The sequence below is a fragment of the Agelaius tricolor genome, unplaced genomic scaffold, assembly GCF_023055355.1.
Source record: "Agelaius tricolor isolate 1412-34295 unplaced genomic scaffold, bAgeTri1.0.p SCAF_14, whole genome shotgun sequence".
NCBI classification, from domain to species: domain Eukaryota; kingdom Metazoa; phylum Chordata; class Aves; order Passeriformes; family Icteridae; genus Agelaius; species Agelaius tricolor.
In genome coordinates, this window is record NW_027269274.1 from 16,545,410 (window position 1) to 16,567,675 (window position 22,266).

Here is a 22,266-nt window from a genome sequence, read left to right on the forward strand (position 1 = left end):
TGGAGGGCAGGCGAGCGGAGCCGGGACAGGTGCCCCACAAAAAGGTGGGGGCACAACCAGGCCGACATTTAATTCTGTAAGTAATGATCCCCAGGACTGCTCAAGTGTTTCATTGTGGATGTTCCCAGTTCATCTCCTTTCCCTACCCCAAACACTCTTTTCCTGCATATGAACTAGAGTGTGATGTTGAGGTGGCCAGTACTTTAAAACTTGGAGATGTGGAATATTTCAGTTATTCATGGATCAGTTTATGGCATCCACACACCAAAAAGACAGTACTGAGGGTGTACACAAGATTATATAAATCAAATTGTTCAGGGTGGCCAAGCATTTGTTTCTTATTTGATTATTACTTCTGGAAATCTGGACAATAGTTAAATACCCACAGAAATGCTCGAGGCCCTGGTACACGATTTCCCTCACACTTGTCCTCTTCTCCAAGATAACTGAGAGATCTCAGTATCTGAGTTTTTTCCAGCAATGAGATTAAAACTGATTTCCTTCCTCCCAGGCAATTAGTTTGACATGAGTAATGTTCCAGCATATTTCAGGGTGTTGAGCAATAATGGGACCTTTCAAGGAACTGTTGAAATGATGTCGCCTCAGGACAGCTCCAAATCTTCCTGAAGAGATCCCATGCCTACCCTTGGATTGCTGGGGCTTATACAGAAATCCTTCTGCTTTAAAAGTAACAGAAAGTTTAGGAAAACTCCTGTAAGGATTTGTTGAGCCAATACTGTAATTTCACTTGTATTATCCCAAAGATAAAGACAGTGACTGGATTTGTGGCTGTTACTGCCTTCCAAGAGTACCAGGAGCTAGGAAACAATTTATACTTAAATATTTTGTTAGTACATTGTAGGTATGCAGGAACAAATAGGTGACAACACCAGGAGGCCTTGTGGGGGTTTGTGTAATCTGAATTGATTGTAACAAAACAAGATTTTGAGAGAGAATGAGTGGAAGAAGGAGGTAAACTTATATTCAAAATAATTTAATGAGCTCTACCAAGTTAGTTGTAAAAATAACTTGATTTTGCTCAAATACTATTAAATAGATTTCACTGTTGAAAGAAAAAAGACTTGGCAAAAAAGGAGGCTGGGATTATATGGATTAGAAGAGTCATGTCAGTATGGAAGAGATAAAGAAATGTTTATGCAATGAGAAAACAAAAAAATCTCTGAGGAAAAGGAAATACTGATAGTGGTGAGACTCTGGAAGGACAAAGCTGAACAGAGATCTGCAGTGAAGTCTGGTAAATCTGAGCTGGTGCAGGAAAACACTGAGAGGGGTTTGTGTGGAGAACTTCAGGGAAGGGAGGTGGCAATGGCAGGAAGGGAAGAGTGGAGGTGAGGCTGGCTCAAGAAAACAACCATCTAGGAATTAAAATAGTTACAATGAGGAAGCAGGTGTGAAGCTTGGGTAGGATGTGGAGGAATGGAAGAATTTTAAAACATTAGAGGTGGTGGCAGTTGTTTGATAGGACACCAAATGTGCAGAACTTGAGCACAGGGAATTGGTGATGCATGGAATCTACTACTCCTGTGAAAAAATTAATTGGAGAATAGGAAATAAGACATGAAGGGATTTTTGTTGCTGTTGTGTTGAACCATTTCTGAACTTCAAGAAGCACTTTGAAGGATAGCTCCAGCTTACTGGAAATATCTGCTACTGCAAGAATCACATGCACACTCGCATGATGTGATGCCTCTTTCACATGGACTCACACCCCACCCCTGCTGCAGAAATCCTGGAATGTCACATGGCAGAGCTGGTTAAGGGTCTGTCAGCAGGTTCTTCACTTCAGAATATTTTCTGAAGAGTTTTAACTGTCTTAGGTAGTTGCTTAGTACTAACAGTTGGTATAGAACTCTCTAATCAGAAGCAAGTGTTGTATTAACTGAAAAAAGTAAATCAACAAAAATGGACTAACTTGTCTGATATCTCAATTTTTCTTCTGTTTTATAAGCTGTCTCCTAAAATACAGCTTTTTGAAGCTGTATCTATGTGCTCTACTTATCCTAAGATTCACTATTGCAGCAGCACTTGATTTTTCTATGCTGCATGTGACTCGTTCACTCTGAGCTCCAGGTACCACAAGCCATGACCACCAGCCCTAGCACAGTCTGTAGTAGCTCTGTGCAGACCCTGGTTGAGTGTTCCTGTTGTTCCCACCTCTCTGCACTGATGCAGGTGGGGAGCTGCAGGTGCTGAGCCGCTCCTGTCCCCGCAGGCCGCCCTGCTGAACTCCTTCCCTGCCATCTTTGACGAGCTGCTGCAGATGTTCACGGTGCAGGAGGTGGCGGAGTTCGTGCGGGGCACGCTGGGCAGCATGCCCAGCACGGTGCACATCGGCCAGTCCATGGACGTGGTCAAGCTCCAGTCCATCGCCCGCACGGTCGACAGCCGCCTCTTCTCCTTCTCAGGTGAGCTGGCCTGAGGGGCTGCTGCTCGCTGAGGGCAGCAGCACCTTGGGGGCTTTTGCAGTGCCTCTGTTGGGAACAATTCCTGCTGAATGCCGGTAATGTTGGTCACTGTTTCTCTTGGCAGCGTCATTGATAAATGCATTCATTCGCTCAGTTGGCTGGAGCAGGGTGCTAACAAAACCAACATTGTGGGTTTGATCCCTCTTTTCCCAAGGGCTTTCACTTCAGAGTTGGATTCCGTGATCCTTGTTTGTCCCAGCTCAGAATATTCAGTAATTCTGTTAACTGTTCAAATCAAATGCTTTACAAGTTTCACTGCGGTAGGAAATGTTTACCAATCCATCATAGATAAATTGTACTTACTAAAAGTTGATTAACATACATTAAAAAATTAGTTAATATTTAAAACTGACAAACCTCACTTTACATTTCACATTGCTCTTACCATGGTCAGGAAGAAAACCTCCTTTCCAGCCAGCTTATACCTGAGAAGCAGGGGGGATAGTCTTGTGAGAAACCCACCACATTCCTTTAAAGTATCTTTAATCTTTATGTTGTAACTTTAGTATTTCTTTAGCTCAACTTTAAAGTTACTTTAGTAACTCTTTAATTCTTAAAATTTTACTTAAATATTCTTATATTATTGCTTACATATACTTTAAAACAGAATTTTAAAAAATCTTTAAGAACTCAGTGGAAAATGGCTGAAGACTGTGAGTGTATTTCATACATAAAGGTCTGAATGAAAGAAATTATGAAGGTAAAAGTGGAAGATAGAAAGCTCCACTGGGTTTCTCTTTCCTGTAGCGAGGACCTCAAGTTAGTGCACTTAAATTATTGTACTCAGTACAAGGTGAAAATACCACCAGAGAACTTTATCAAAACCATCCATTGGCATTGTTTGTAAATATTTTCTTTCCTTACATTTGCAACGATTTTCCTTCATCCAGAGTCCCGGCGCATCCTGCTGCCTGTGGTCCTTCACCACATTCACCTTCACCTACGACAGCAGAAGGAGCTGCTTATCTGCTCTGGGATCCTCAGTAGTATCTTCTCCATAATCAAGACCAGTTCTTTGGTAAATCTGCTACGTGGTTTTAATTTTTTATTTGCACCTCTGATTTAGCAAAATGAAGAGTGAGAGATTTTTATAGGTTAATACAGGTTTTTCAAAGAACCTTTTAAAAACAAGATTGTGCTGTCAGCAGGAGAGCATCTGAAATGAGGGTCTGGCTCTGTGTGTGACTCAGAGCATCCTGATTACAGACTGTGCTTGCTGTTGGGAGGGGGGAATCACATACACCCAGCTTTGACACTGTTTAATTTTCTTCATGCAAGCCCAGAACTTGGATGTCAGTGGAGTTTAAAAGTTCTACACAGCTCAAGGACTTGTAGTTCTGCAAGAGACAGTAACTAGCACTTTGTGGTTCACATTAAAAGAATACTCTAAAATTATCCAATCAATGAATTCCCACTTACTTCTGGAAATTGCTGCTGAGTTTCAACACCCAGCTTTGACGGTCATAATACTCTGATCTCAAATGGTAACTGGATCATGTGAAGCAATGCTCACAAAGAGGGGGTGGTGAAGTTTCCCCACCTGACTAAAGTAGGAAGCTCATGGTGCTAAATATAATTCATACCAATGTGTATTTCCAATTACAAGTCAAGGTTCTGTGTGAAAGGAATGAGATGAAAGGCATCATGGAAATCAGCTAAAATAATACTGCCATGGAGTAAAGGTTCCTGAACATAATCTGCTCCTGTTGTGTTCTAGACCTTTGATTATAGACTAACCTTTATGGCTGTGACCCTGAATGTTTCCATCAGAGACTGTCCAGGTAACACACACACACTCTGACAGAACAACAGGATCTGGGACCAATGAGGAATTTGACTGTACTTCTGTGAGCCTGTTCCAGAGCTCTCTGTCCCAGGGAGCCTGGTATGGCTCACTCAGCAGAGCTGTCTTTACCAGTTCCATCTCTCCAGTTCCTAACTGTGTGTTTGCTCACCACTTGCTGTAGGAGGGAGATGTCGTGGAGGAGGTTGAGATGATGGTGGAGAGCCTCCTGGACGTGCTGTTACAAACTCTGCTCACAATCATGAGTAAATCGCAGTCTCAGGAGGCGGTAAGAGGGCAGCGCTGCCCGCAGTGCACAGCAGAAATCACTGTTAGTAACTAACAATCAGTTTCTATTTCCTGCTTCTCTAACCTCTGGTTCAGTCCCTCACCACCACTGGCACCTCATCATCATCTCTGCTGCATGAACGCCCAGGGCTTTGTCTCTTTCCCTTAATAAGCCACAAACCCATTCCTTCCTCCCTGCACAGTGAGGGCTGCAGGAAGCAGTGGAGCTCAGGAAGCTTTAGTGGATTTCCAGATTATTTTTTTGTCTTTACAGCTGTGATTGAGAGTTATTGCTTAAGACTTGAGGTACTAGGGAGCTGCCTGGGGCTTCACCCCTGAGGTGGTTTCACCAAGGGCTATAATGAGTATCAGGCTGTGATCCCCAAAACTGAGGATATGACAGTGCTCTGTGGTTAAATCTCTTTACTTAACACCCTGGAGAGCTGCTGTCCAGGGTCACTGATTATTTCATGTAAATGAAACACCACATACTTTTTCAAAAGAAATTAAGAGATGCTAAGTCAAGTGAGCTGTTGAGTGAGCTTGGTGGGAGAAGCCACCACTTTACCCAGGCTGCCAGCCTTAGCCACAGGGAAGAAATTTTTCTTTCACATGCAGTGGAAGAGAAGAAAAAGAACAGAATTTTGATGTTCAGCCTTTTTCTTTCCTGGATTTCTGCCCTTTTCTATTTTAGCCTATTTTTGTTTGTCGGAGTCTCTAATGCAGCTTTTGCACAATGTAGGATGTTAAGCTGCTGTTCAGAACATCCTTTTTTTAGACTTGTTTTTTAGCAAATGGCTGAAACCTCAGCAGTGTTGCTGGGGGCAGATGTGCACTAAGGTTCACTTCTCACACAAGAGAGAAGGTTGGATCTTTCCTTGTTAGTTCAGTTAACAAGATGTGCTTTGATACAGAAGAAAAAGGGACTGGCTTGCAAATGTCCAGTAATATCTCAGTTGCCTTTTACTGATGCCATTTGACTTATTGCTGTTTCCCACATGCCAGCCCACACAGAAGAGCACATCTTTCTTCCTCATGAAGTTCAGCCCTGGAAAGTTTCTTGCAACAGCCCATGTCAAAGCTTCTGGGTAGATGCTTGAGCCATTTAAGAGTAGCAATAAAATGGAAGGCACAGTCCCTTGTATTTGCTCCTCAATTTACATTTCACAGCACAGTGATATATGGATTCTTATTAGATTTGTGCCTTTTCCAAATCAGTTTCTCTGTTGCAGAAAAAAATAGTGTTGTGCAAGGGACTGGCAGTCAACAGACCCAGTCCTGATGTTTTTGGCACCACTTTGCTTGTTCTCTTGGACAGATTGCTTAACTTCTCTGTGCTTTGCTTTCAGATTTGTAAAATGGGGGAGCTTCTCTTTGGAAAACACTTTGGGATGCTGTGGTAACTGGTTAGGGTGCATCTGCTTTGCAAATTTACAGAAATGTTATTGTTGCTTATGTAGGCTTACCCAGACTGTGCTCAGGAAATCTGGCTGCAGATCTGTCAGTACTGGAGCTTTGACAGCACAGAACTTGGTGAACACTAATAAGCCATACATTTACAAGCTTCCAGACACCCTCTGTAGCCCAGCCTGATCCCAAGCTGTCACTGCTTTAGTGGTCAGAGTCACTTAGTTCAAATAACTGCTGGCAAACCAAATGTCTATTGGCATGAGCTGCAGTCACACCTCTGACAGACACTGGGTATTAAGTACCTGAAAAAGGGATTGTCAAAACCTGCATGCTTGGAGGGGGATTTGTTAATGTCTGTATTAATAATTTTAAATTACTTTTGTTTAGACTACAACTTTGATTAAAAGACCTTTAAAACTGGCATCTGTGGAGGAGCCTCCTGGAGGTGTATCCCTGTATTAACAGTAACTCAGGAACTGTTAGCCTGCAGTACTTTCAATCTCTGTGCATGTCAGCTGTCCCCTCACAGGCATTGGGGCCATTTCAGACCCCTCCCTTTATACCTTCCCCCTGGTTAAGCTTTGTATCTGTGAAATTTCAGATTGTCTGAATGAAAGAGTTTCTCCTTTGGTCAACAGGGAGAATATGTCTCCTGCCTTTTATCTTTGCTTCGTCAGATGTCAGACACTCACTTCCAGCACTTACTGGACAACTTCCAAAGCAAGGATGAGCTGAAGGTACAAAAGGATGTGATGTTTGTGGGGTGATTCCCTCAGAATGGGAGAGCAGGGGGAATCCCTCCAGCATCACTTGCCTGTTAATCATTCCTATCCACTGGCACTCTGTTCAGGGACCTCCCTTTCACTTTTACAGTCATTGGTGCAGTGTTGCACAAACACATTTAAGACCACAAGGCACTGAATTATCTTTATAACAGCAAATAAAGTCCCAGGATAGATGTTGTTGGGCATAAAGGATATTGTAATTGTGACATATAAAAGACAGGCAGAGGAACAGGGCTTTTTAGTCCTGTGAATGTGAAGTCAGTTGTTGTATAGCATTTTGCTACGTGTTCAGTATGCACTGGAGCTTTCTTACAAAGGGTATTGATTTTATGCCAGAAGAGAATTTCAAGCCTTTTGGGGGTTACAAATGTCTCTAGCAGATGAAATATTTTTTGGGAAAGCTGTAACCTTACCACTTCACTTGCTGCATGCTTCTTTGAGAACATCAGTTTAAATTACGGCTCTTCATGAACAGCAGGGGTTGGTGAGGGGCACAGAGCTCTGACATTTTGAAGTAGCACATCTCACATCTCATACCAGCAGAACTTCTTAACTCACCTTCAGTGGGGAAGAGGAGTATCTCCAGCAAAAGCCTGTTTAAAAGGCAGACTAATCCTATAAATAAAGACAAGCTTTTATATAAAATGATTTTGTTTTGCATGGCACTCAAATATGCACAATAAGAACAATGTAATGTTACCTTAACAATGTTCTGTTACCTTAACAAATGAAATGGAGAAGCAGTGAGAAGTCCTTTCTGGATAGATTTTCAGCTTTTGAATATTTTGTGTGCATATAGAGAAGCTGAATAAGGTAGGGACATGAATTTGGAATGACAAAATTCTTATCTTTAGGTTGCAGGGTTCAGTGTATCTCAGGTTGATAGTTATGTGAGATTGCTGCCTTTCTGATAACTTTGAAATTGCTCACAGGAAAATTATTTACTAAATTAATTCATAATAAATTTTAATAGATATTTTAAAAGCCATCTAAACTATAGTTCTTATGTCAGACTTGTGGAAAGGTCATTGAACTAAAATTTATTGTTATGCCCAAAAGAACTGTTTTATCTCATATAATCTGAGTATATGTTCCAAGAGTACTACAAAGGCTGAAGATTTTACACATTACTCTACTTTCCCATCAAATATGGCTGTTATAATATTTTCAATACTTCTTCTGGCATGGAAAGGCATTTTATTCACTTACCACTGTTACACTTCAGGCAAGATGAAGCCAAAAGTCAAGGAGCTTCTAATGCTTTACTCTGAGCTCAGTTACACCAAGGTATTAATCAGACACCCTCCAATAAGGCATAATGGTAGCATGGTTTTGAAGAATCCCTGCTCTGCCAATTTCTCTTCTATTTTGATTTTGTCTGGAAGGAAAACAAAACAACAAAATCATAGGTTGCAAGGGAAACAACTTTTCACATTTGATCTTCCCTGTTGTTCTGTACAGATGTGAAGGTGCAGGTAGTCAAAAACCAGAAATGTCTTCAGGTTTGGGGATTTTTTTTTTGGAAAGCAAACATCCAGCTGAATGTGTCTAAGAGCTCTTTGCTGCTGTGTGTTGCCAGAAATGGGGTTTTCTGTTACTATTTTAGAAAGCCTGTGTAGGAGTTTTATTGGGCTTGGGGGTGTGGTTAGTTCTCAAATTGTGACACAAGTCCAAAGAAATTTGGACAGATAAATTAATAAAATGAATGCATTAAAAAGTGATTATGAGTCCAGTATATTTGAAAATAGCTGCAAATTGACACTGAACTCTGGGTGATAATATGAGATGTCAGATACAATTATGCACATTGGGAAGATTTTCATCTCCCTGTAGAAGTGAAGATTTTAAAGAAGCTGGAAGTTGTATATGAGCCTCAAACAAAAGGAATAGAGCCATATTCCAAGGTGTGTTGCTTTCATGTTTCCAGGTGAATGGCCCTGCAACACAAAGCTCAAGTAGAGCACACTTAGCTTAATTGTCTTTCTTAGAATCAAGAAAACAGATTCACCTACAACTGCTGCTGATTGTTACATATTTTCCCCTGTGTGACAGGAGTTCCTCCTGAAAATTTTCTGCGTGTTTCGGAACCTGATGAAGATGAGTGTCTTTCCTCGAGACTGGATGGTGATGAGGTTGCTCACCAGCAAGTAAGTAGAGGAGCAGGTATAAAATGTTGCCATTCTGTGGCAGTTAAAGCCTGGGGGCAGTGTTTTTCCTCAGACTGAGATGTGAGGATCAGGACAGGAATTCTGGAGTGCTCATCCTCATTCTGCTGTTATTGTAACACTCTGGACCAAACCTGTGTTTGTGGGTTTGTTAAACTCCAGCGGCATTCTCAGAGCCAGGAGTTAAAAGCAGAGCTGAAGGAGCAGCCCTGAGGGTGAGGGGCTGAGTGACCCAGAAGTTCCAGCACCCAGGGTGAGCCCAGCTCCCCATACCAAAGGCTGTTTATGAGCCTCTCCCTCCCTTATCAGGGAATCCCTGTCTTGAACTTCTGGTTTCCCATGAACATCCCTCTGTAGCCGAGCAGGGAGAGGCTCTTGGGAATTTTGGGAAAGGGGGAGCAAACCCCAGCCATGACACCAAAGCATTACACAGAGTTCCTTCTCAATTCAGTTGTCATCTGCCATTTTCATGCTCCATTTTATCTCAGTTTCTTGCTTCTGCTGGGTTAAGTACTGTGGATCAGCAGCAGTGTTGAACACCGGGTGGCTGGAATGATCCCTTAGCTAACCTAGCTGTGGAATTCCCACTCTGAGGAAACACCATGGAAATGCTCCTAAAGGCTGCCTGCCCAGCTGAGCTGAATGCTCTGCAAGTCCATCCTGCTAATGAGAAGTGAAAGAAGTGGATTTCAGGAATTCAAGCATAAAGATTCAGTCAAGTTCTGTAAGAAAAAAGAAATCCACCTGAAACAGTGGCTCCCTCAGATGCTGCAGGTTACCTGTTGCCTTGGGCATCATTTTGCCACCAAGCTTTAGGCTGACAGTTCCATTTAGCAGTGCTGCTGAAGTATTGCTTGCATGTGAATAGAGGTGTGCTCTTCTTTTGATATTACTGTTGCCCTATCTACATGCCATTGATTAATTCCTGAATCTGTCATGTGTCTTCATTGCCTTTCACTAAGGTGTATGGAGCCACCAACAAAAAATAACACAGAATCAAAAATTAGCAAAATACTCACAAATATCTTGAGTTGAGTGAGAGTGAGATAAAGGACTGTTGCATAGACAAGAACAAGGACAGATCAAACTTCTTGAGTTACTCTCCTCTGGGGAAAAAAACCTTTCTGCTTACAACAGGAGAAAAAGGAGTGTATTATTCCATTTCCCTGGTGGTCATATGGCCCAGCCATACAAAATAGACAGGATTTTAAATGCTCATGTGTAAATTCTAGAAGTTACAATAGTAGTGGAAGTTCATAATCTTGTATTAATTAGTACAAATTGTTCGTTAAAGCAAAGAACGGTGACTTGTGTGTAAATATCACAGAGATCACACAAAGAATGCACTTCTCTGTACCTGTAGTAAAACCAGCACCACCAACCCCTGTAATATGCTGTATTCCAGATTCAAATGTTCTCTTTTGTTTTCTTTTCTTTGTTTTTGGCTGCAGTATCATAGTTACAACAGTTCAATACTTGTCTTCTGCCCTGCATAAGAATTTCACAGAAACGGACTTCGATTTTAAAGTAAGAATTGATTCAGAAAATGTTCTGACATCTTTTCAAACCAGCAGTAACAAAGGAACAGGAGCTGCCCTCTGCATTAGCTGATGATATTTGCAGCATTTATTAGAGTGTCTGTCAGGAAGATGACCTAACTGATAAAGGACAGGAATGGAATCTGCTGTGGAATTGATGGGAAATAGAACAGATACAGTGTGAGATCAAATCAGGGAAATTGAGTCCCTCATAAAGGAAACTGGTAATTCCATAAGCATGGGGCCAATGGAGCATCTGTCTGATGGATAATGCAATGTAAACTCGGGCAATGCTTTTCCTGAAGTTGGGGCATTCTCCCAGAGGTCTCTGGCTGATGACACAGAACCTGGAGGAACACAATCCTAGGGTGTTGTCCCTGTGTCTGATGTAGTTGGAGATGGGCAGGAAGTTCAGTGTCAGTAAGGAAGAGCTGCCAGACATGCATCTAGGGACAAGGGCACACACCAAGCTGGTAAAAACCTCATGTCTTTGGGAAAACAGACCAAATTTCAGGGATTCTATTCATGATATCATTTGATCTCTGGTTGAGAGAGATCTTTTGTAGGTTGAACAGATTTGATAATATCTGTTCAACTTACAGAAAAACAACTTAAAAATTTGCTGATGTCACCAAATTTATTCATTCTTGAGCTCTGGTGCAAAGAGGAAACCCAGTGGCATTGCTTTTGTGGGGGTTTAAATAATGCATTTGTGCCTTTAAGAGTTAATTTGTATCTCCATAGTAGGAGACATATTAATGAAGTTACCCCTTGATTACCAAAAGGAGTCTGTCTTTCTCCACTTCTTTAAAACTTACTCTTGGAGTGTAATGCTGTAAAATTCCTTTGCTTGTCACAGGTGTGGAACTCTTATTTCAGCCTGGCAGTTTTGTTTATAAACCAGCCGAGTCTCCAACTAGAAAATGCCACGCCACCCAAGAGGAAGAAGATTCTGGATAAGTAAGGATGTGTTTTGTTGGGTTCCCACCTCAAAAAAGAGCCTTATTTTCCTACCATAAGTCTCTGTGATTTATTATGAAATCTGGGATGTGGAAATGCCTGGGAAATGAATAACTCGATCTCTCAATACAGCAATCAGTGATCAGTCAAGTTGTTTGATGCTCTTACATTGACATAAATGTGAATTGAATTTTTTTAACCATTTGATTATTTTTTCACATCACTGCCTTGCAAGTTTTTGTTCCCTGGGCAGCTGTGTCTCTGTTCTCTCTCAGGTATGGTGATATGAGAGTGATGATGGCCTATGAGCTCTTCAGCATGTGGCAGAACCTGGGTAAGCCTCTCCCTCTCTCACCTGACAACCAAAGCCAAAGGAAAACCCCGTTCCTGTCAGATTTTTAAATTTTTTAAATGTTTTGTGGCATCACAGAATCCTTTGTTTCTCTGAAGAGAAGCACTTCTCTCACCAAAACTCTCTTCTGCACTTTATTCTAGAGAAAAATAACAAAATGTTGCTGATAGAGATCACAAATAGAAGGATGTGAGAAGGGGTGAATCACTAAGAGAGCAAAGGAGTGACACAAGTCAGATTGGATACCTTAATAATATGGCTGCATAATATTCACCAAGCCAAATAGAAACATTTTGTGTGTAGGGATGTAGGTAGGAGTTGCCATTCAAACAATCAAAGACAACAAATGTACCATGGTGATAATCAGCTGAAGGGGAGCTACCTGTAAAATGCTATGAATAAAGGAAATTTTGTAATTTTTGAGAAAATATATAAGAATCTGGAGTAAGAGAAGAGGCACCATATTACTGTCACAGTGTTTTCTCTAAGTGCACTTGATTCTAGATCAGTTTGCCCAGTCCTGCTTTCTACAGCTAAAAGAAACAACAAAACACAAAAAAATATCAACCCAAGGCAAGCTGGACAAGGTTCAGACATCAGTCAGGAAGAGAATGGAAGCAAGAAAACCGAATAAGCCTGATTTGTCTTGTACAACTAAAATGATACAGCCAGAACTGGTCACAGTTCAAAGGAGCTGTGTGGAAAATAGAAGGCCCTCCAAGGTAACAGAGATTCAATACCCAGAAAAACAAACTTGACAAACTTCTCAGCTGAGGAGAAGCCAGTTTTGGACGTGGAGATGCAGACATTTATCACTGGATGCTGTTCCAGATCAGGCTTTGTTGAGTTTCTCTCTGCACAGTGCAGTACATGGCTCAGAAGAGGCTGGCAGCAAAGTGCCGCAGGTCCCTCCTAGAGAGGATCCACTGGTCCCAGTCAAGGGCAGTTAGGAAATGCAGACAGCAGTGGGGGCCAAGAGCTCTGTAGTTCCTTGAAATCTAAAAGTGTCTATTAAGTACCACTGTTCTCACCAGCCCTTTCAAAATCTTCATGAATTGGAAGTACCCTGGCCTCTTCTCCCCCAGTTAGTATGTTTTAGGTGGTTTACTTTTGACAGTTTGAATTCCTTTGCAAAGTAAAATGCACTGACATTTTTTGCTGAAGGCTTTCACAGTGAAATTAAAAATGTTCTTGGAGACTTTGCAAGAAATGGTGTAAAGCAAATACTGATTTTTCATTCCTTTTCAGGAAAAGAATATTTGCTTTTGTAGTGCTCATGCTTACTACTGTGCAAATGTCATTATTGCAAGGGTTCCCTGTTTTCTCAGTGGCAGATAGCAAAGGCCTTTATTTAATTACCATTGTTTTGTGTTGTACAGGTGAGCACAAGATTCACTTTATTCCGGGAATGATTGGCCCCTTTCTGGGTGTTACCCTTGTTCCACAACCAGAAGTCCGGAATATCATGATCCCAATCTTCCACGACATGATGGACTGGGAGCAGAGAAAGAATGGCAACTTCAAACAGGTGAGGGCACTGCCCAAGCCTTCCTCTCCTTGCTCTCTCTCTGCAGTGTCCAGCTGGAAGCAAGGAGTTTGTATTTTTTGATCTGTTTCTGACTGTGAATATGTCACATAAATCTGTATAAAATAGAAAATTCAAACCCTAATTCATAAGGCCCCCAAGATTGTTTCACCAGTGCAAACTGCACTTCCCATGAACATGGGGAAGAGGAGGGATGTGTTCAGCACATCACAGATGGGGAAAAGAATTGTGTAAGTGCTGGGCTATCACTGCTCCCAGTGGTTTCACTTGGATTATTAGTCAGCCATTAAATGGGTCAGACTGAGAACCAAAAATGGAGATGTAAAGATTTAGCCAGTCTTTGTGAAAACAGGGCTCTCTGCTTCTCTGTCTTCAGTTTGCAGCTAGGAAGTGGTATTGTATAATTAAATCATTATTCCATGCCTTGAAACAGACTTTGTAGCTGTTTTTATTTTCAGAAATTGCAGCAGCTCTCTGGGAAGGGTTAAGTCCAGGAAGAGCTCTGCAGTTTCTACCTGCTGTGAGCTCTGATTGCAAATCAGGGAGAGAAATCTTCATCATTGTTTCCCAGTCATGGTCAGAGAATTGCTTAGATTTTCCACTGCAAACCAGATCCCTGAAGTGCAGAGCATTGCTAATGAGGGATGGGCTTGGTCTGGATCCTTGGATGACAGTGTTTCATTGTCATTGTGCTGGGGAAATACTGGGGGCCAGTCTCTGCAGAGGAGTGCTGTGAAGGAGTAAATCACCATTAAATTATCATAATTCATGTGATTAGTTATTTGCACAGTCATTAAAATGCCAGATCTAATCTATCATTCCAGGAGAATAGCAGACCTTTCCCATAACCTGATCTATTAAAGGCTGTGTGGAAAAGTATTACCAGGAGCTTGTTTTTCTTCCTCTGCAGCTCCCATGATTGCTATAATTGTTATTATTTACTATTATTATTATTGCAATAGCATTTTGATCATAGTCCTCTTTCCACTTGTTTTAGCATAACAACAGAACAGTCTTTCTCTGGAATTTACAGTATGAAACATCTACAGTCACCTTCGAGTTTCTGGGCCTATTTATATTTTCTGTATCAAGATGAACTCTTTGTAATCTTCATTTAATTTTTATACTCACTAATGTATTTTAAACTACAGCTCCAAGAGTATTTCTTAAATTACCTATGGAGCAAATTTCCACACTGTTTTATGAAGCATATATTGTAACCTTCTAAGGTTAAAGATGAAATAATCATCTGTTTTAGTGATTAAATAAATGGTTAAATACCCCAAGAGGTAATAAACCTCATTAACATTATCTGCTGGAAGCAGGCAGTTATTTGCTTTCCAGTATAATGCTGGATAGCTGGACACAGGCATTACTGATTTCTGTAATCACTGTAGATCACAAACAAAGGGAGAGGTTTTTTTTAATTCTGAGCTTCTCTTTGCCTTTTGAATATTCAGTTGTTTGTCAGAAAATATAAAAACCCTGAAAATTCATTTTCAAGCTCTTTTTAAATTTTCTTCATTAGTTCATGTTTTTACAACACTATTTTTCAGCAAGGCTGGATAACAATACAGTCTGATTCAGGGATGAAATCAGGTTTCCCTTTAATGATTCAGCAACAAGAGCACCAAGTCCATTTGTGTGCCACTGGCTGATTTGGTTTTCCTTCCCATCTTTACTTCCTCTGCTATTTGGCAGCTGAAAAACATAGAGAAGCTCAAACTTTGCTTGTCTTTAAATAAAAGTAAGCCATGTTTCTGCAAATAGTTTCAGCCTTTAGGAGCCTCTGTCTTCACTAGTAGTGAAACTGTCTTCTGCAAGATTTCTGACTTCATGAAGTTGTTTTTGTTTAATGTTACATACATCAAGTTCTGCACTTGAATCAGTTTTATGAGAATATCTGATATCACACTTGATATTTAGGGTGGGAATTAATATGTATTCAAAACCTTTCTAAGAGAACATAATGATGCTGGTGTGGCCCTTCATATAAGTGAAAGAAAACAGCAGAAGTGTCACATAATCATAGAGAGGCTTAAAAAGTGGAGTTTAATGAACAAATAATCTTCTAATATAATGATGGCTGGGTGACTGCAAATCAATTCCACCAGCAGAGCAGAGCAGTGGTGCTGGATGTCCTGCTGCAGCTCAGGATCCAGTTTGCCTGATGGGCTGGGTCACTGGAAGAGTCTCTGAGTGATGGATGTGGTCTCTCCCTGCAGGTGGAGGCTGAGCTGATCGATAAGCTGGACAGCCTGGTGTCCGAAGGAAAAGGTGATGAGAACTACAGGGAACTCTTCAGCCTGCTGTAAGCTCTGCCAGTTCATGCTCTTGTGTTGTGCAGGGCCACTGCAGGAGTCAGGCCTGATGTGTGCAGGCACAGATCTTGGGGGAGGGCAGGAAGGGGCTGCCTGGCTGCCATGGAATGGCTCGGTGAGGTAGTGCTGGAGGTAATGCAGAGACCTAAATTCCTCTTTGTCTTCTCCCTGTGACAGCTAATAAAAGGCTGCACAGGTTACCATCCTCCTATCAAAAATTCATTTGCTGGAGGAGCCAGGGCCCTTCTCTTTCCATAGGAGTGAGTGAGACCCTGGTCTCAGCAGTGTTTAGAGAGACACTGTACTATCTACAGTCAGGCCTTGTTAGAGCAAAGGAGATTTTCCTCAGCATTTTCCTTTCTTTCCTCCTATTTTTGAAGGCCATGTTTTGGTTGGTTCAACAGTTGCCAGTTGCTTCCTCCAGAGTCCATTGTGACACTTCCTGTGACACCAACAATTCACACTCAGAAGGATAAAGTTGAAGATTTTATGTCTGACTTTACACTTTACCTTTGATTACTGATCCGTCTCCAAATTTAATTTCAAATGTTCCTAGTTTATTTCAGAAGGAATTATTTCAAACTCTTGACAGTCCAGAGCAGTTAAACCAAGTTTTTTAATACTCTAGTGAGCCAGAGAGATCATTAGGAGAATTTTTGCCATATATTCCAATTTTACATGGCCTCCAATAGCACACCAGCTTTTGAGGCATAAACCTTTGTTTTGCTGGCATCAATAATTGTTTCTGAATTTGCACATTCATTCATTTCAAGCTAGATAAGCCTGCCCATCCCATGTGCTTATCCTCAGGAAGTATGGAAATGTATTCAGTTTGGATTTGTGTATATTCAGCCTTGGGAAGTCTTGGATCTTATGTGTACAGATAAAGTAAGTCTATTTCAGGAATAAAGGAAAGGAAATATCTATTCTTTTTTTTATTCATGTGGCAAGAGGAATCGAGTGCCTTTGTTCCACCTGAAGACATTCATTACCTGAAATGTTAAAAATTCAAGGGCTGTAGCTTTTTACTCATTTTTAGGTGGTAGTGACTGGATGCATTACCAAGAAACACAGGAATTACAGCAACCAGTTAGTTTATATCTCCCACCAAGCTGTCTGAGAACAATATGAGGAAACATAAAATTTGTGGAAAAAATTCCACAAATTAGTAAATGCTGTGTGAAAAAACAGTTGACCCTGAATTTTACTGTCTCAACTACACTGCTGTAAAGGGAATTGGCTCCCTCAGCTGCCAGTACTGAAGAGTTTGCCTCTTTGGAGGCTGTGATACCCAACAGAATTTCTTTCCTGAAGTGGCAAATTCTTTGACTGGAAATCCAGTTTCAGAAAAACTGGCATGTAAATTTGCTTTCTTTCTTCACTTTTTAAACACAGTGTTCAATGTTCTTGGTCCAGCCTTCTCTCTTCCTTCACAACTGTGTGACATGGGTGCTCACTGTACTGTCTATGCTAGGCAGGAGCAGATTGCTGTTATTTCCAGTTTAAATACAATGTGAATCAGGGTTGGTTGTTGCTGATTAGAGATGAAAATTTCTGGAGAGATGAGCAAAGAAGAAATATTTGCAGTAGGTATGGACTCCTTTTCAGTTTTGACTGCTGGTAGTGGTATTTAAGCTACAGGTAATAATGTGGGAATCAAGTATTGCCATGAGTGTTGTTCTTTTTCATATCTGTTAAATGGCAGTGTGAGGATATTTTCCCTTCTCCTGTCAGTTCTGTAATTTCCTTGTCTTTACTTCATGCTGCCTGGAGTAGAACCCAACTCTTTGGGCCTTATCCCAGGTAAGATGCTAATTCTTCTGGAATTTGTTGTATGAAGGAGAAACCAAGTTGTCTGTATCAGTGTGCATGCCCTGTACCATTTCCCTGGAAGCCTCAGCTGCTGTCTTTCCATCTCCAAACAGTTTGCTGGAGAAGATTGAGCAGGAGACTTGGCGGGAGACTGGGATCTCTTTTGTCACGTCCGTCACTCGGCTCATGGAGCGTCTGCTCGACTACAGGTACCTGGCACCAGCAAGGACATGCTCTAAGTGTGGGAGCTTTGTCAAGACATGGTACCAAATTCCCAAAGGGAAGGTTTTTATTGACTATCAAGCTGCACACATGCAAGCCAACACTGGGTCCTGAGCAACCATTCCAGATCCTCCTCTCATTCTTGTGTGCTCGTTCCTGATAGTTTTGCACTAAGGTTTATTCAGGTTGCTAAAACATTAATTCTTTCTATCACTGAAATGATCTCACCTAATTCAGCAAAATAGATGATAAATGCAAGAGTGATCCCCAAAGCCTCATTGAACCAAGGTGTGCTGAATGCCTCATCCAGGCCTGCAGGGCAGGAGAACTTCATCTGGGAACTCTGGCACATCAGCTGGTGGCTCATGAGCAAGATTTCACTATAAATTAGGCAGCCTTCCTTTAGTTTTAAACTGAAGTTTGCAGGACTGTTGTGTCAATGCAGCTGAGCTTTGACTTAGTTAGAAGGAAATATTTTAACTTTAGATTTATATATACACACACACTCAGAGGGGGTTTTTTTAATAATAGACAATTTGACCCTATATAGAACTGCCCCAGATATTTCTATCTTTAGCCTACTGACAGGAGTTCAAATAGTTTTTTCTTCTGCTGCTGCTCATTAGAGGTGAAACCCTCTGACTAGGCTGGGTGTTCTGCAGTCCCAAATCCTTTTCTGTGCTTTTTAGTTTGCTCTTTTTGTTATCCCTACCACCTTGATCCAATCTCCTGGTTTTTTCCTGGCAACAACTGCTCTACAACTACTGTGCACAACCAGGTACTGGAGGCACGTTTAAAGGGAGTGCAGGGGAGCTGCTTGGGGGTTTCTGGGGGGCAAGGTGGGGGGTGTTGTGTGGTTTTGGTTTCTGTTTTTCGTTTTTTAATGATAAACAGCTGCCAGAAGGCAGCTTTCACAAACAGGTACACATTTCCATGCTTAATTGAGAAACACATACCAGTTTTTCCTTGATTGTCAGTCTGCAGCTGATTTGTCATTCCCAGAACAGGGAACTGGAATATGGCATTGGAATTTGGAAATACACAGGCAATTCTTAGGAGTCCAGCTGCCAGTCAGTAGCTGTAGAAGTTCTCAAGATGACTTGCTGTGTCACTGCTTTAAAAACTTAAGTCTCTTGTACCATTTGAATAGAAATAATTTCTAAAATATTCCAGAAACCAAAGATAAATTTTGTGATTTAACTTACCTCTGCAAAAGTTAGAAATCTAGTCTAAATCCCTCAGGTTCTGTCCTTGTGTGCCACACCACGCTGCAGAGCTGCATTTATGGAAGCCAACCCTTTGACTAGGACTAAATGTTTACATCTGGGTGAATAAGAGTTTTTACTTTTATAGTAGATCTTGCATTTGGATTATTTTTGACCACTGTATCTGATTGTTGTTCACATTCTTGTAAGAAATGAAGGAACAGTCATTTCAGGGGCTTGTTCACAGATGCAAACTTGTAAGGGGACACTCAGTTCTCACATCATCTAAGCCCTAATATGAAAATTTTTCTTAGAGGAACTTTATAAAATTAAGTATATGATTATCTGTTGTTTGTCATCCAGAGAAGCCTTGGAAGATAAGATAGCTTCAAATTTATTTTAAAAGGACTGTTTTTGCAGATGCTTGTTTCAATACTGCTCTACTTTCTTAGGGACTGTATGAAAGGAGATGAAACAGAAAACAAGAAGATTGGCTGCACTGTTAACCTAATGGTAAAAGTGTTTCCTTTATCTCTTTGTGATACTGTGCAATCTCGTTGAAACTAGGATGGGAGAGGCTGGGATAGGAATCTGTGTCAGGCAAGTGTAGCTTCAGAATCCAAGCACTGGGATGAAAGAAGAAAATGCAGAGGATTGTGAGGATCCTCTGGAGGCCTCTGATCCGACTCACTGCTTTAAGCAGGGCCAGATAGGTCAGGCTCCTCAGGGCTGTGTCCAGCTGAGTTCTGTGTATCCCTGTGACACAGGTTCTACAAATTCTCTCACCTTTTCTTTCAGCTTTTGACTACCTTCATTTGGATAAAAAAGTCATGCCACAATAAAATTAGTGGGTTAGATCAGTGTGAGTGTGGAAAGAATTATTACTTTTCTTTCCACTAAGAACGTGTTCTCTTTTCAATAACTTTTCACATCCACAGATGCTGCTGAGTGCTTGAATGGAGAGTCTCAAGAGTAACAGCTCTGTTTTTTCATTCACAGAATTTCTACAAATCTGAAATTAACAAGGAGGAGATGTACATCCGCTACATCCACAAGCTTTGTGACATGCACCTGCAGGCTGAGAACTACACAGGTGAGAGAGACATTCATGGAGTCTGCTGGAGCTCCTCATGGCATTTTTTAACTCTCCCAATGTTATGTAATATCTGGCTCATTCTTTGGGAAAGAATTGGCATGAATCAGTTATGGCAGTTGGGAAGGCAAGAAGCTGAGGCCCAGCTCCTTTCCTCAAGTTAAATACTGTTTATGCCTGCACAACCATATGATTATTGAATTACACTTCAAACATTAAAGTGTTCTTTGAAGAAGATGGATTAAACAAAAATCACAACAGTGGAATGAAATTTAAAGGAAGATTAGCAAAAGCACCATTCTATTATCACTTGTCATATTTCCTTGCCTTGCAGTGCTGAGGAAGCACTGGAACGTGTATGGACTCTAATGCTGTGTTGTCCAAGCTCTGTTTACAGCTGCAGGCCCCAAATCTAGTTAGAGATCTGAACATCTGACTGTGCATTTAAATCAAGTAGCTGGTAAAAAGAAATTTGACAGATTTGTACCTAAAAATCATGTGCTTCTATTTTAAGTAATTGACTAATTTAATGGCCCCTAAGAGTTGAGATTTTTTTCACAAACTGTAAGTCAGAAATCGCGGACTGTGTCAGAAGCAGGCCTGTGACCTTTAATATTGGCTGTGTTTATGTGCTGTCATTGATTCAGTGTTCCATAACTGCCTTTCCCACAGAGGCTGCATTCACTCTGCTTTTGTACTGTGAGTTGCTGCAGTGGGAGGACAGACCTCTGAGAGAGTTCCTGCATTACCCATCTCAGTCAGAGTGGCAACGTAAGGAAGGTCTGTGCCGTAAGATTATCCATTACTTCAACAAAGGGAAGGTATGCCAACTTCTTCTCTCTTCCAGCAGCTTCCTTCCCTTTTCCTGACTGACTTAGGGGCTTGCAAGCCATCATCTCAGTCCAGTAGTCTGGAAGTAAATTTGTATCAAAAGTGTTTATAACATGACAAATTGGCTCTCTGGACAAAAAAAAAAAAAGATATGAGGAAAGGTATTTCATTATGTAGGGCATTTGGAATGGGTTAGGGAGGCCAACAGGACAAACACCAAGACATTTTTAAACCTTTAAACCAAGCCTTGAATCAGCTGATGTGGCAGAGTGCTTGTTCCTCAGCTTTTGGGGGATGGGATTGCATTTTGTAGCTGTCCATGCAAACTGCTGTGCTATGACTCACTTGAGAACTTGTTTTCTGCTTAACCTGCACATGGAAATGGCAGGCAAATGCTATAGGGGTCTCTTTATTGAAAAATATTTAAGTCTTTTCAGTGTCACTTAAAGTTATTTTCAATTAAAGTGCAATTCCATCCACTGCACAAGAAGAAAATCAATCCATTTCAATTTCATATATTGAGTATGAGTTTTCTACAGTTAATTATATTTTTTTTCAATTACTGCAGAAGTAGATGTTTTAGTCCCTTGTGTCATGGTGTTTTGGGAGTAATTCAGAGGTGAACCTTAAAAGTGACATCATCTGTTGGAGTATTTTCAATTTTTTCCCTTCTCTAGGAAAATTCCTACAGCTTATGTTCTTGGGAGATAACATCTATATGTGTGCCTCAGGGCTGATTTTGCCCATGATGGCAATGACAGTGGCATTAAATACAAATGTGAGTTGGTTCTTATGGGGCTGCCATTCCAGATAATTCATTCCCAGTCCTGGTAATAGGAGTTGCATATGGCAGAAACATTTTCTAAAGAACCTGCAAAAGGAAGTCAGATTCCTATGTGAAGGAAGAAATGGCCCATTTATGAGGAAGTGATTTAGAATTTTTTTTTGTGTGTGTGTCTGCCAGAGTTGCTCTTTTGTGATAACACTGCGTATGGTTCTCTCATTTCAGGAATTTTCAGGGGTTTTCAGACTGCACTTAAAAACAAGTAACTGGCTTGTGCAAATACTGTAGTACTGTACTTTCTGACTAGACAAAGATGATAGAGGCACTGTGGAAAGCAAGTGAGCCTGTATTTTTGACAACAACAGGGAATCCATACACAGAGAAGTAGAGTAAAAAATGACTGATATAATTAGACTGTAAAACTCCTAACAGATTATAGAGTGTTAACCTCTTGAGATTTTCTCCCCACTGGATGTTTTTGGAGTTACTTGATTTGTGTTTTAATCCTGCTTTATTACAAATGGTAGCTGAATGATTAAATAATCCACTTAAGCAGTGTGCATGTCATTCAGACTATGGAACTGAGAGATGCTGAGAAGCCAAAGCCTCCTTTTCAGCACTCTTGTTGTGTGACAGGGAGCAGCTCAGGGAATGGAAGAAACCTGCTTCCCTCTACTCGTGTCTG

General features: G+C 41.0%; 1 protein-coding gene across 10 annotated transcripts in view; it reads left to right on the top strand.

Moving 5' to 3' along the window:
* Window positions 1-22,266, top strand: part of DOCK3 (dedicator of cytokinesis 3) — a 185,912-nt gene that overhangs the window by 132,023 nt on the left and 31,623 nt on the right. For 8 of the 10 annotated variants that reach the window (XM_071439935.1, XM_071439936.1, XM_071439939.1 and 5 more), the window contains exons 24-38: window positions 2,234-2,426; window positions 3,377-3,504; window positions 4,454-4,600; window positions 6,606-6,704; window positions 8,805-8,899; window positions 10,369-10,444; window positions 11,315-11,415; window positions 11,691-11,749; window positions 13,147-13,295; window positions 15,539-15,624; window positions 17,411-17,437; window positions 17,560-17,655; window positions 19,326-19,386; window positions 19,873-19,966; window positions 20,639-20,787. In XM_071439935.1, coding sequence (XP_071296036.1) covers window positions 2,234-2,426; window positions 3,377-3,504; window positions 4,454-4,600; window positions 6,606-6,704; window positions 8,805-8,899; window positions 10,369-10,444; window positions 11,315-11,415; window positions 11,691-11,749; window positions 13,147-13,295; window positions 15,539-15,624; window positions 17,411-17,437; window positions 17,560-17,655; window positions 19,326-19,386; window positions 19,873-19,966; window positions 20,639-20,787 — 1,560 coding nt within the window. The remainder of the gene's footprint in view (window positions 1-2,233; window positions 2,427-3,376; window positions 3,505-4,453; window positions 4,601-6,605; window positions 6,705-8,804; window positions 8,900-10,368; window positions 10,445-11,314; window positions 11,416-11,690; window positions 11,750-13,146; window positions 13,296-15,538; window positions 15,625-17,410; window positions 17,438-17,559; window positions 17,656-19,325; window positions 19,387-19,872; window positions 19,967-20,638; window positions 20,788-22,266) is intronic. The other 2 variants (XM_071439938.1, XM_071439937.1) reach the window with 2 other exon arrangements.